We start from the raw sequence: 10377 nt of genomic DNA on the forward strand, positions 1-10377 counted from the left end.
TAAAAAAAGGTCACTTTCTTTATGGTGGTATCGACAGTAACGTACACGTCGACGTAACGCAAATTCTTTCAAATCGAAAGTGAACCCAAGTCAGTTCTGGACTTGTGCCATTGCAGTGAGTGAAGAAATTATGTAAATAATTCTGTGAATGATACTCATTTGTTGATGCTAAATTATATTCGAAAGGAAACTGTGACTTAGAAGATATAATTTAACTACGTTATGCAAAAAAAAAAAAAAGCTGTTTCGATTTTGGGTAAACTTTTCCAAGTTTATATAAAATTGGTGGGAATATACAACCAGACTACACTGACTGCTCAAGTTCTACAACTAAAAAAATAAAAACAAACAAACGTGTTTGAAGGGGAAATAAGAGTCAATAATAATACATACACTACCGTTCAAATGTTTGGAGTCACCCTGGCAATTTCGTGTTTTCCATGAAAACTAACATAATTGCACAAAGGAACACAATGATCTATTAGAACACTGGAGGGATGGTTGCTGGAAATGGGCCTTTCCTGATTCCTGATTAATTTGATTATCCTCATTGAAAAAAATTGCAATTTTATTTAAAAAATAAGGACATTTCTAAGCGACCCCAAACGTTTCCACGGTAGGGTACTTCAAGCGTACAGAACAAATGTTGTGTCCAAGTATTATATAAAAAAAAACAAAAAAAAAACTCAAACAAGCCATGGTTATTTCCCAAGCAGAATTCATCGAGAATGTGGGGAATTGTGTGACAGCCAAACCTTTACTGGAAAGCTCGATGTGTGTGTCTAGCTCTTTGTTTTTCTCACGAGGCAAACTAGTCGCACACCTAAGAGAGTTGCCATGAGTTTGCAGCAGGGTTTAATTAAGTACATTCGCAAAGGCTCTCCCCGTCGGTCAGTCCTGCTTGGCGTCTTCAGGCTCCTCTTTCACGTCCTCGTAGACGGCCTCTTCATCTTTGTCGTCGCCGTCGCCCAGCTTGGAGTTGGGCACCCAAAGCCCGGAGTCGATGCAGCGCTTCATGTGCACTTTGGCCTCCTGAATCGATATCAGACAAGCAAAATCGATACAAAATAAATAAAGAGTGAAGCTAGCGTTCGATCTAGTTGGTGGGCAAACTTTGAATTTTGAAACTGGGGACTGGAGGAAGTTGCTTACCGTTGGATCCATTTTGCTAATAACGTCTTGTAACATTTGGATGTCCTTGTCGTCAAAGCATTTCTGCATCTCCTGTAGTTTAAAAAAAACAAAAATGTGAGGAACTTGAAAGTGAAAATCTTTTAAAACAGTAACAGGGACCGACCTGTGGTAGACTCTCGTAGACTTCAACGGGATCGAGTCCGCCGGGTCCTAAGCGCTTCTGTCGTTCTTCTTCCTCGTACTCCTTCATGGCCTTCTCGATGCGAATCTTGGCCCTACCTCGCACTCGCTCCTTGAAAGACTCCAGCTCGTCGTTGAACGCATCCTGATACTGCTGATCTGATGTCTGCGGAGGAAACGCAGTGTCAAATATTTATTTTTTTACAGCGTCTAATAGTATTTTCAGAAGCAGCATGACGCACAACCACCAACCTTGATCTTAGCAAAAAACTGCCGAAAGCATCCTCGGGGGTCCACCTTGAGGCTTTTCGCCAACTCCAGAATGAACTGCATGACGATGGTCTGATGAGCCACTTGCTCCATCAAGGCATGTTTCTGTTGAAAAGAGCCAAAGCAAATGTTTTGTGCCTTGTCGGACATTTGTGTGTCTCGGCTAAACAGCTGAAGCAAAAGTTATGATGGCTCTGAAGTGCAATTAACATTAAACACAAAGAGCAAATCAAAAACCACACAAAATAAAAGCAAATTAAAAATAACACAAAACGTTAGCTTAGCAATTAGCATGGCTTCTCCTTTCCTTATAATCCTTTTGTGAGAAAACAAAAACAATTTTAAAAAAAAGTTAGCTTAGCAAGTAGCATGCCCTTTCCTTTGTTTCTTCTCGTTTCGCCGCACGAGTAGCCAGCCGAAGCTCGCTGCTGCTAGCTGTCAATCTACGCTAGGTGACGAGTGACACGTGTTTGTTATTTTGATGAGCGCAAATCGACTCGCCACAGCAACGAAATCGCCCATTTTGAGCCTTGATCCATCCATCAGGCGAGTTAAAAAAGCGAGGGAGCATTACCTCCTCCACTTCGAGGTCAATGCACATAATGACCAGGTAGTTGGCTGTCTCCTCGCACACTAGATGAGGGTTGTCAGACAAGTACTTTTGGCTGTCATCCCAGCGCCGCAGCATGCCTGAGGGAAACACAACACCAGGAGGGAGATTTAGCACACACCCGCTCAACAGGAAGCCAAATGCCTATCCTCACCAAAATGTTTGATCTGCTTCTCGTATTTTTCCACAAAGGTCTTATGCTTCTTCTCTTTGTCCTCTTCGGACTCCTCCGACGCTTCTGGTTTGACGTTGACAACACTCTGCAAAAACAGACCCAAAAGGTACATCAGGAAACCACAAACGTTTTGACAGTTTTATCAACCTCCGTTGGAAATTTTTTGTGAGAAGACGCATTGCACTATTGCGTCATTTGAAGAAGCACGGATGAGGTCTGCTTCGAGCACTCATTACACTGAGTTAGCATTTTGCAGTATTGCACAAAAAAAGTCTTACTATTATGAATGTTAATTTTAATCACAAAGAAATGTGCAGCAGTGAAATAATTTAGCCTAAAATGGCCACTAATAAAATAATACATGTATCACTATTGTAAAGCCAGAATGCCAAATGAGAAATTCATTCATTCACTTATTAATGGGAAAAATTATGTTTTTTTTATCATTAATTTGCATTTTACTGCTGTGGTAATGCACACTTTAAATAAATGTGGGTTCAATATTCTGTCCATGACACTGAGCCTGAGGGAAAGAACGTACATCTGAAAATTAGACGTGCCTTTGTATGCCAGGTATGGTTAAGTCTCTCAAAGTGTGCTACAACAGCACCCTCTAGCGGTACGCAAAGGAATGCACACATTAGATGCTAAATTTTTTGTAATCCAGTACATTGCATTTTTAGTTGTATTTAACTTTTCTACATAAGATTAGCATGTTTTAGACCTGTTTGTTTTTAAATAAATATTTAGGTACGATTTAAGTTTTATGCACAAAATATTTTCATTGATTCATCAAGTGCAGTAGAAGGTTTGAGAATCATTGCAGTACATGTGCTGGCCGCCTACGGGTTGTCCCACCTTGCTGAAGCCTTCTTTGCTCAGCGTGTCCACATTCCACGGCATCTTCTTCTCTTCCTGAGCATGATCTTCCACCTTCCTCTCCCAGTCACGCTGCTCCTTCTTCAGTTTCTTCTCCTCCGCCTGCACTTTGCTCAGGTCGGCTTTGCTTTCGTCCGTCCCCGATACGCTCAGCTCCTGGATTTTCTTTTGTACTTCTGACATCTTGCGTCGGCACTCGGCGAGTCCCTTGTTGAGGTCTTGTGTTTTTTGCTGGAATTCTTCCATTCGATCCACGCGGGCCTAGAAATGACAAGTTCCCAGTTGGATTTACATTGCATTGTGACACAACTCTGTTGTTTTTTTAATCTCAAATGGCGGCATATGTTTCACCAGTGGAAAAAGGCACACAATTTTATTTTGATATCAAATCTTGTTGTTTTTGCTTCACTTATCCTGCAATGAGGGTGCAATAGAATGTCACCATCCACTACTCGCACATAATGTGCAAATAAAATGAAGATGTGCAATACTACATAGTGAGACGCATCAATCAAGACCGAGCATTTCTGTTTACATCGCGATTTAACTCTTGTTTATCAAAAGAAATCTCCATTGTGACACTTCATAGATTTCAATAAACCTCGTGACCGTTCCTTCCCATCAATTTATACCTGGTGTCTCCACCTGAAGAGGCTCGGAGTGTCGATGTTTGGGTGGGTGTCATCTTCGTCGTCCGACACCTCAATGTGGTCCCACACGCTGTAGTCTATTTTGGACATGATTCAAGAGGCTCAAAGCAGGGAACGTTAGCTTTGTGGGGGCTAGTGCGAACCGCTGCCTACCGAATCTAAGATGAAGCAAAGATTCTTAACTCGAAAGTGATTTGGAAGTCCCGTTGTTTTGCTTCGATGAAATCTAAAATAAAAACTGATTCACTCGGGTTAGCTAGTCAAGAAATTCTAGAAAGTACTGCTAGGAACTTCCGGTGTACGTCGTGGGTCTGACGTCATTTTGCGCCTGCGTGTTGAGTTCCTCCCGCTCAGAAAGGAACCAGCACCGAGATTTGTATTTAGTAATTAATTGTGTTTTTTTTTATAGTAAAAAAATAGTTATTCAGTAGAATAATTTATCTAATAAAGGAAATAATTCCCCTTTGTTTCTGCTCTACGTCGTGCGCCTGACGTCACACGGCGAGTTGTGTTGCGCTCCCAGTTCTTAAAGGAACATCACGTAGAACATGTGAACGAATAACTGTTTGAAATTAATCTCAAAATACGAATGATGTCACGTTGCACCTATTTCATATATCCATATTTTTATTTAATAAATTACACTGCAGCCAGTGATGCTTTCTGCTGTTGTCCCACTAGCTACGTGTTGGGTTTCCTCTCCATGTTTTTTGGATCTTTAAAACCAGAGCAGCAGAGGGAGTTTGCGCCATGCATCCGGCAGCATCGCCGCATGTCATCGATCACATCCGCGCACATGCTCTCCATATACTTGTTAGCTGCCGGAATGAAATCAAGTTAGCATTGTGCACACGTCATTTGGACAACAACATTTTTTGACCACAATATACCTTGTAAACACGTTTGGATGGCGCAAGCATGCTTTTTGCAAGGATCTTTTGCTGGCATTGCAGAGAAGAACTGTCTTCCGCTTTCGATTTTTTCCCCCCCTTGTTATGATCACGTGACGCACAGCGAGCCAATGGAATTTGTCACAGCGACATCTATTGACTTTTGATGGTATGGCAGTGTGGCAATGTATTCGAGGAGAAGTTTCTTGAACCATAATACATTTTATTTCCCTCTGTTATTCAAATTGGTGTATTTATATGAAATTCAAGCCAGTTATACATTTATATGTATAAAACAAGCACATGTTTTTTCCACATAGACCAACATATTCGAACATTCATTCTAAATGATTACAATGACAAGCTTTTTTTTTTTATTTGTCTACAAATGGTGCAAATTGTCAGGTCGGTGCACCTTGAGGGTACTTCGCCAGTGGCAAACTACTGGAGGTACAAATTTAGCACCTTTTTTCTGACAATGTAGAAAATCAGTGTAGAAAATCAGACAAAGCTAATCACATCAGCAACTATATGTAAACTTAACTAGACTGCTATCTATGTTAAAATGGTGACAAATTTAGCATAAATACTGAGTGTTGTAAAAATCCCTGGTGGTCGGTTCACACCTTCTGTCTACCTTTGCTCTTGGCTTTGACGGTAAACTGCTTGGTCTTCTTCCCTAACACGTTGGAGGCGGTGCAGGTGTAGGTTCCGGGCAGCAGCAAGGATGAAGCGAGTACGGCTTGTTGGTCATCTTCCCTTTTTGGCTCCGGCTCAGGTAGCCAGCTGTAGACGGGTGCCGGGTTCCCAGCAGCGGTGCAGTTCAGCGTTGTTTCACCACCTTCTGGCACGTCCACGATTTCCGCCTCGGGGCTTTGAAACGTCGGAGGAACTACATTGAGGTAAGCAAGAGGTAAGCAGAGCTGCAATGTAGTTCTTTGGGTTCAATGTTGTTGGTAACACGAACTCACAGAACACAGATGCTCTTAACGGCACCGAGGTGACAGTCAGAGGCGGTTGCGGACCTTCCGGTCCGAGTTCGAGCTCGGCCACGCAGCTGTACCGAACGCCGTCGTCGGCCTGGGAGGGCGTGATGACCAGGATAGAGGAGACTTGCACCGGCGAGGGAGAAGTCAGGTCGGTAAAGGAGCGGTTATACACCTCGTTGCGTCCCCTGTACCACCTCAAGTTGAGATATTGAACGGGAGCCACGTTCTGGACCTCACATAGCAGCTGATACTCCTTTCCCGCCACCATCGGCCCGGTATGATTCACCACCGTGATAGTGACGCTGTCTGGGCTTTCTGTGAGAACAACAAAAACCAAAACAGACTATAAAAAAAAATCTGTGGAATAAAAACATATGCATCAATAATCTCACTGTAGAGGACGAGATTGAGTTTTTCCTCGCACTGGCGCGGGGCGCTGAAGAACACCCCGTAGCAAATGGGCTCCTCGATCCAGTCGATGAGGCTGTCCACCTTCCACTGGACGCTCGGGCCCCGCTGCGTGTGCGCCGCGCTGATGGCCGATTCCCAGCCCAGCACACGCACCGGCCGGGTCGCCTCGCAGCTGACAGACACCGACTCCCCGAAGCCCACCACTACCCTGGCGGGCTTGAGGATTAGGGAGCAGCCGTCACCTGAAACTGAGACGGTGACATCAAGGATCATGCCGCTAACTGGATAAAAAAATAGCATCCTACCTGAACAAAACATGCAAAGTGCCACAATCCACTGCAGAGGCGCCACATTGGCCATGTTCACTTGGCGGTGAAGGAGCCCCGGATAAGACAAATCCCAAGTTACACAAGCTTGGCCAACTCTGCAGGGAACAATGCTTGGTGGACACAAGGGCCCCCTTCATCCCATCTGACTTCACTGTGTGTGTGTGTTGAGTTTTATGTGTGTGTAGAGAAGGGAAAGAGGTGACTTTGACAGGTGGAATGAAAAATATATTTCAGACATGACGTTAAAGCACTGCGGGTGGTCAAATCTGAATTTATTTCCATTCTTTTCACTTTAATGCGCATTCTGGGCCGGCTGTTGTTGTTGTTGTTCCCCAGAGTCCCACTGTGAGCAGAATTCTGCACGGCTGCAGCACCATTGGATGCTCTGCGGTGTATTTACAATGTGAACAGCTGCATGGAACACATGACTTAAGCAGAATAGAACTTTTGAGCTCTTAACGTGAAGGAATATAAAGAATGGTGCAAATGGGCAAACCGGGTCAGGCTATACTTTACATTCCCCGTCTAATTAGTATGGCGGCCTTGCAACCTACAAGTGAATGAGAGCAGCGGTGGGCCAAGAGGGGGCCGAAGCGAGGTAAAGGCTGGCACGCAAACAGTTAAAGGCAAGCAAGACAAATCAGTATTCCTCTGGAGAATGTTTACATCATTGCTTAGTGGTGTTAAAGGTGCCATCAAAATCTGGTGTCAAACAAAATATTTTGTTGTTAATTTCAACTATTAATAAAAGAATACAATTTCAATAACAAATTAAGGACATTTTTATTCATTATGATTAAAAAATAAAGTATTCTCACCTTTTGAAGATATCAAAACGATACATAACGGAGGAAACAGGAAGCTGTTTTTAGGGCGCTATCGCCACCTAGTGGAGTTTTCAGGGAGTTGCGTAATTGACATGATTAATGGCAAACATAACAGTTAACATGATTAACATCCTTACAATTAAATCAAGTCCCGCTATTATTAACTATTATTAAGAAGTACCAATATAAAAACACGTTAATCGCTGTAAAATAAAACTAATATTTTCATCCACTAGTGTAAAAATGGAAAAACATCTCCATTACGTCCATTTAATGCTTAACATAGTCAAGTGCAACAAATCAGATGATTGTCTTGACAAAACATTGGGAAGAATCAAACTCAGATTAGTGTTCACAGTGCAAAACTCCCCAGACACATGCAAATCATGCCATAATAAAAAAGCTTTGTCGCCAACTATATAAAAAAAGGTGCAAATAGAAAATAAAACACATAAAATACCATCATGGAGCACACTGCACAGTGGTACCTGAAAATGTGGACGTGCAATTAGAAACCCTGTATTTGCCATTTAGTACCCCAACAATGGACTTAACTTGGTCTATTAGAGCCCAAAATTAAATAAGGCTCATACAGGACCTGCCACAGGTTGTCCAGGAGTGAAGCCACTCTTATTGCAAGAAAACGTCCCTTGTGGGGTGAGGAAAAAAAATCCCAGGATGGCGAGCACGACTGCCACGGCCAGAAAGACCCCGAGCACCACCGCCAAGGTTGTTCGACCCCCTGCAGGAGATGGATGTTTCTGTTATTGTCTCGTCCGGAATTCTGAATCCGGTTTGTTTGAGAGAAGCAGAACAAGAAGCGTGACGATCTTACTTGGAGCCTGGGTGACTATGAAATACTTGGTGACGGCACCCCGGGAGTTAGCAGCGGTGCACTCGTAGGTGCCTGGGTACTTGAAAGAGGAATTGAAAATGTCCTGAGTTCCAGTCGGCACTTTGGACATGTGAGGAATCTTCCAGCTGTATCGTGGCGCTGGCTCTCCTGAGGCGCTGCAATTTAAACTCATTTGATCGCCATTGGAAAGTGTCCGAGTCTCGTTCTCCGGTTGGCTGAAAGTCGGAGGGTCTGTTGGGACAAGATTAGATGTTAATTCCCAGCACAGGGTTTGTTAAAGAACTGCATGGCACAGTCCTAATCTTTCCCCAATTGGTGTAGACTTACAATGTACAATCAGCTGGAGCGGCTTTGAAGAGGTCGCTGGAAGATCTTGCAATGGGCCAAGGTCGATCTTTGCCTCACAGTGCAACTGGACTCCATTATAGTCTCTCGTGGCATTTTGTATGAAAGAAAACATTTTGAAAACTGGTCTAATGCTGCTACTTTGGTTGGCCCACGTCTCTCCCAATATTTTATTGCCATTGAGCAATTTTATAGAAACTTGATGTATTGGCGCAATCTGATTGACTTCACAGTACACCATAAAGTTTTTCCCTTCTTCCAAGGGGTCAGAATTCCTTAAAGATATGGTCACATTATCTGGCATTTCTGCAAGGAGAAATAACAAAGTGAGGCACGGAGCGAAGTTGACGTTTCGCTCATCACGTCCGAAATGAAGGCTACTTACTGTAGACGGTGACGTTTAATTCCTTAGTACACTGAGAACCATTGAGATTGATAAAGCAGATGGGATGCACGGACCACCTTTGCAACGAATCAATTTCCAAGGTAATGTTGGACACGCCCTTCACCAGTCCTGTGCCTCCATATGGCGATTCCCAGCCCATTCCCTTCACCTGAGGAGATGATGCCTCGCATAGTGCCGAGACGGTGCCGCCAAAAGGCACCGCCACAGCAGGAGGCGTAATTTCAAGTGGACAGGTGCTGCTTGCAGGCTGTGCTGGAAAGAAATGAAAATGTTCGATATTCTTCAGCATAAATGGTGGGTAGAGGTGGGAAATAAAGCTACAATACTTTTGTACTACAGTAATCCATCGTTTATCGCTGATAATTGGTTCCAAAAAGTGAAATCCGCAAAGTACGGTCACCAACAAGAAGTAGTGGGCAGGCTAACGAGTTAGCGGAAAGAAACTAATTCGCAAAAACAGACTTCTAAAGGAATGTAAACAAACATTTGGATCAATACTACATTGTCCTAAAGGTTATACACTTGTTCCCTCAATTTAGAAGTTTTATTTTGACTTTTCTGTTTTAAATTTGGGGAAAAAATCCGCGATGTAGTGAAGCCGCGATAAACGAAACGCGAAGTAGCGAGGGATCACTGTACTAAGATTTTTCAGGTATCTGAACTTTAATGCTGGTAGATAAAAATCATTGCGATTGCGCAACTCTTTTCTGGTATGTAAGACGTGCACGTTTCGGCAAGCTGGGGGCAGTATGATCCCAAGTCAATGAGAGTAAATCGAAACTAAATCATTATTAATGTTAAATAGTACTTAATGTGTTTTTTTTGGAAAACACGCGACTCAATGGGTGAGTATTTTAAACCACGCATGGTTGGTGAGCAGTCTAGTTTAAAAACCTACAAAGTATTTCACGGATGGACTGGTGCAGCGAAACGTTTAAAACAACGACGCAGCTAAGTCAACAAGCAAATGAATAAATCACAGAAAACACTCTTACCTGCCAACGCTATTAAGAAGCTGAAAAAAATGATTATCATCACGAACGTGGTAAAATAGGCGCCGTTAAACTAAACGGTGGTGGAAAATGATAGAAACGAAGTCTGTCTTCACACGAGCTGCGTTCATGTAAATAAGCCAAATACAGTAATGCAACCCAACCGCATCACTCCTACGTGCGTCATTGTTAAAATTTGCCAAAGTTAATGTTTCGACACATTATGAAAAATCCGGTCAATCGCGTCACTCTGTGAACATGTCATGACAATGTAATACAGGGAACTTGCTCGCCTGTTGCTTGTGAGATCCGCATTTTCCCCAATGACTATGAATGCAACACGGTAATGATTATTAAAAACCGGGACTTTCCAACAATCCAAAATAATGTTGGAATAAATGCATCTTTAACTGAATATAATGATCATACTCTGG

The 10377-nt window shown here is 42.9% G+C and overlaps 3 protein-coding genes and 1 long non-coding RNA gene across 7 annotated transcripts; 1 reads left to right on the top strand and 3 right to left on the bottom strand.

The window, feature by feature from the left end:
* Nucleotides 1-244: 244 nt before the first annotated feature.
* On the bottom strand, nucleotides 245-4223 carry LOC148384084 (hsp90 co-chaperone Cdc37-like). Its single transcript, XM_088357285.1, has 8 exons — nucleotides 3881-4223; nucleotides 3228-3509; nucleotides 2349-2454; nucleotides 2159-2274; nucleotides 1567-1689; nucleotides 1298-1480; nucleotides 1153-1224; nucleotides 245-1032 (listed from the first exon to the last, which is right to left on the bottom strand). The coding sequence occupies exons 1-8, from the start codon at nucleotides 3986-3988 to the stop codon at nucleotides 892-894; spliced, it is 1131 nt and encodes a 376-aa protein (XP_088213411.1). The 5' UTR covers nucleotides 3989-4223; the 3' UTR covers nucleotides 245-891.
* Nucleotides 4224-4480: 257 nt separating this feature from the next.
* Nucleotides 4481-7217, top strand: LOC148384085 (uncharacterized). The gene is made up of 3 exons (XR_015853311.1): nucleotides 4481-4957; nucleotides 5567-5690; nucleotides 5762-7217. It is a non-coding gene; the product is annotated as an uncharacterized LOC148384085 (long non-coding RNA).
* LOC148384086 (cx9C motif-containing protein 4-like) lies at nucleotides 4508-4913 on the bottom strand. Its single transcript, XM_088357291.1, has 2 exons — nucleotides 4789-4913; nucleotides 4508-4716 (listed from the first exon to the last, which is right to left on the bottom strand). The coding sequence occupies exons 1-2, from the start codon at nucleotides 4844-4846 to the stop codon at nucleotides 4580-4582; spliced, it is 195 nt and encodes a 64-aa protein (XP_088213417.1). The 5' UTR covers nucleotides 4847-4913; the 3' UTR covers nucleotides 4508-4579.
* On the bottom strand, nucleotides 4997-10253 carry LOC148384087 (transmembrane and immunoglobulin domain-containing protein 1-like). Of its 4 annotated transcripts, XM_088357290.1 has the most exons (9): nucleotides 9947-10253; nucleotides 8931-9203; nucleotides 8528-8851; nucleotides 8180-8431; nucleotides 6494-8086; nucleotides 6170-6436; nucleotides 6015-6092; nucleotides 5760-5900; nucleotides 4997-5680 (listed from the first exon to the last, which is right to left on the bottom strand). In XM_088357290.1, the coding sequence occupies exons 5-9, from the start codon at nucleotides 6546-6548 to the stop codon at nucleotides 5409-5411; spliced, it is 813 nt and encodes a 270-aa protein (XP_088213416.1). In that variant the 5' UTR covers nucleotides 6549-8086; nucleotides 8180-8431; nucleotides 8528-8851; nucleotides 8931-9203; nucleotides 9947-10253; the 3' UTR covers nucleotides 4997-5408. The 4 variants fall into 4 exon arrangements, with proteins under 4 accessions (XP_088213416.1, XP_088213415.1, XP_088213414.1 ...); XM_088357289.1 differs by having other exon boundaries at nucleotides 5760-6092; nucleotides 6170-6430; XM_088357288.1 differs by having other exon boundaries at nucleotides 5760-6092.
* Between the last annotated feature and the right edge of the window lie 124 nt (nucleotides 10254-10377).

This window comes from Syngnathus floridae, chromosome 17 (assembly GCF_059516105.1).
Source record: "Syngnathus floridae isolate MCC-2025c chromosome 17, RoL_Sflo_1.0, whole genome shotgun sequence".
NCBI classification, from domain to species: domain Eukaryota; kingdom Metazoa; phylum Chordata; class Actinopteri; order Syngnathiformes; family Syngnathidae; genus Syngnathus; species Syngnathus floridae.

Excerpts from the sequence above, each read along its gene's own strand:
- LOC148384084 (XM_088357285.1), bottom strand. The coding sequence starts at position 3,988 with ATGTCCAAAATAGACTACAGCGTGTGGGACCACATTGAGGTGTCGGAC. Across the intron at positions 1,690-2,158 it reads TTGACCTCGAAGTGGAGGAG|AAACATGCCTTGATGGAGCA; the intron begins GTAATGCTCCCT and ends TCTTTTCAACAG. Across the intron at positions 1,481-1,566 it reads AGTTTTTTGCTAAGATCAAG|ACATCAGATCAGCAGTATCA; the intron begins GTTGGTGGTTGT and ends TTTCCTCCGCAG.
- LOC148384086 (XM_088357291.1), bottom strand. The coding sequence starts at position 4,846 with ATGCCAGCAAAAGATCCTTGCAAAAAGCATGCTTGCGCCATCCAAACG. Across the intron at positions 4,717-4,788 it reads CATCCAAACGTGTTTACAAG|CTAACAAGTATATGGAGAGC; the intron begins GTATATTGTGGT and ends TCATTCCGGCAG.
- LOC148384087 (XM_088357287.1), bottom strand. The coding sequence starts at position 9,986 with ATGATAATCATTTTTTTCAGCTTCTTAATAGCGTTGGCAG. Across the intron at positions 8,852-8,930 it reads ATTAAACGTCACCGTCTACA|AAATGCCAGATAATGTGACC; the intron begins GTAAGTAGCCTT and ends TTCTCCTTGCAG. Across the intron at positions 8,432-8,527 it reads GCTCCAGCTGATTGTACATT|ACCCTCCGACTTTCAGCCAA; the intron begins GTAAGTCTACAC and ends TTGTCCCAACAG.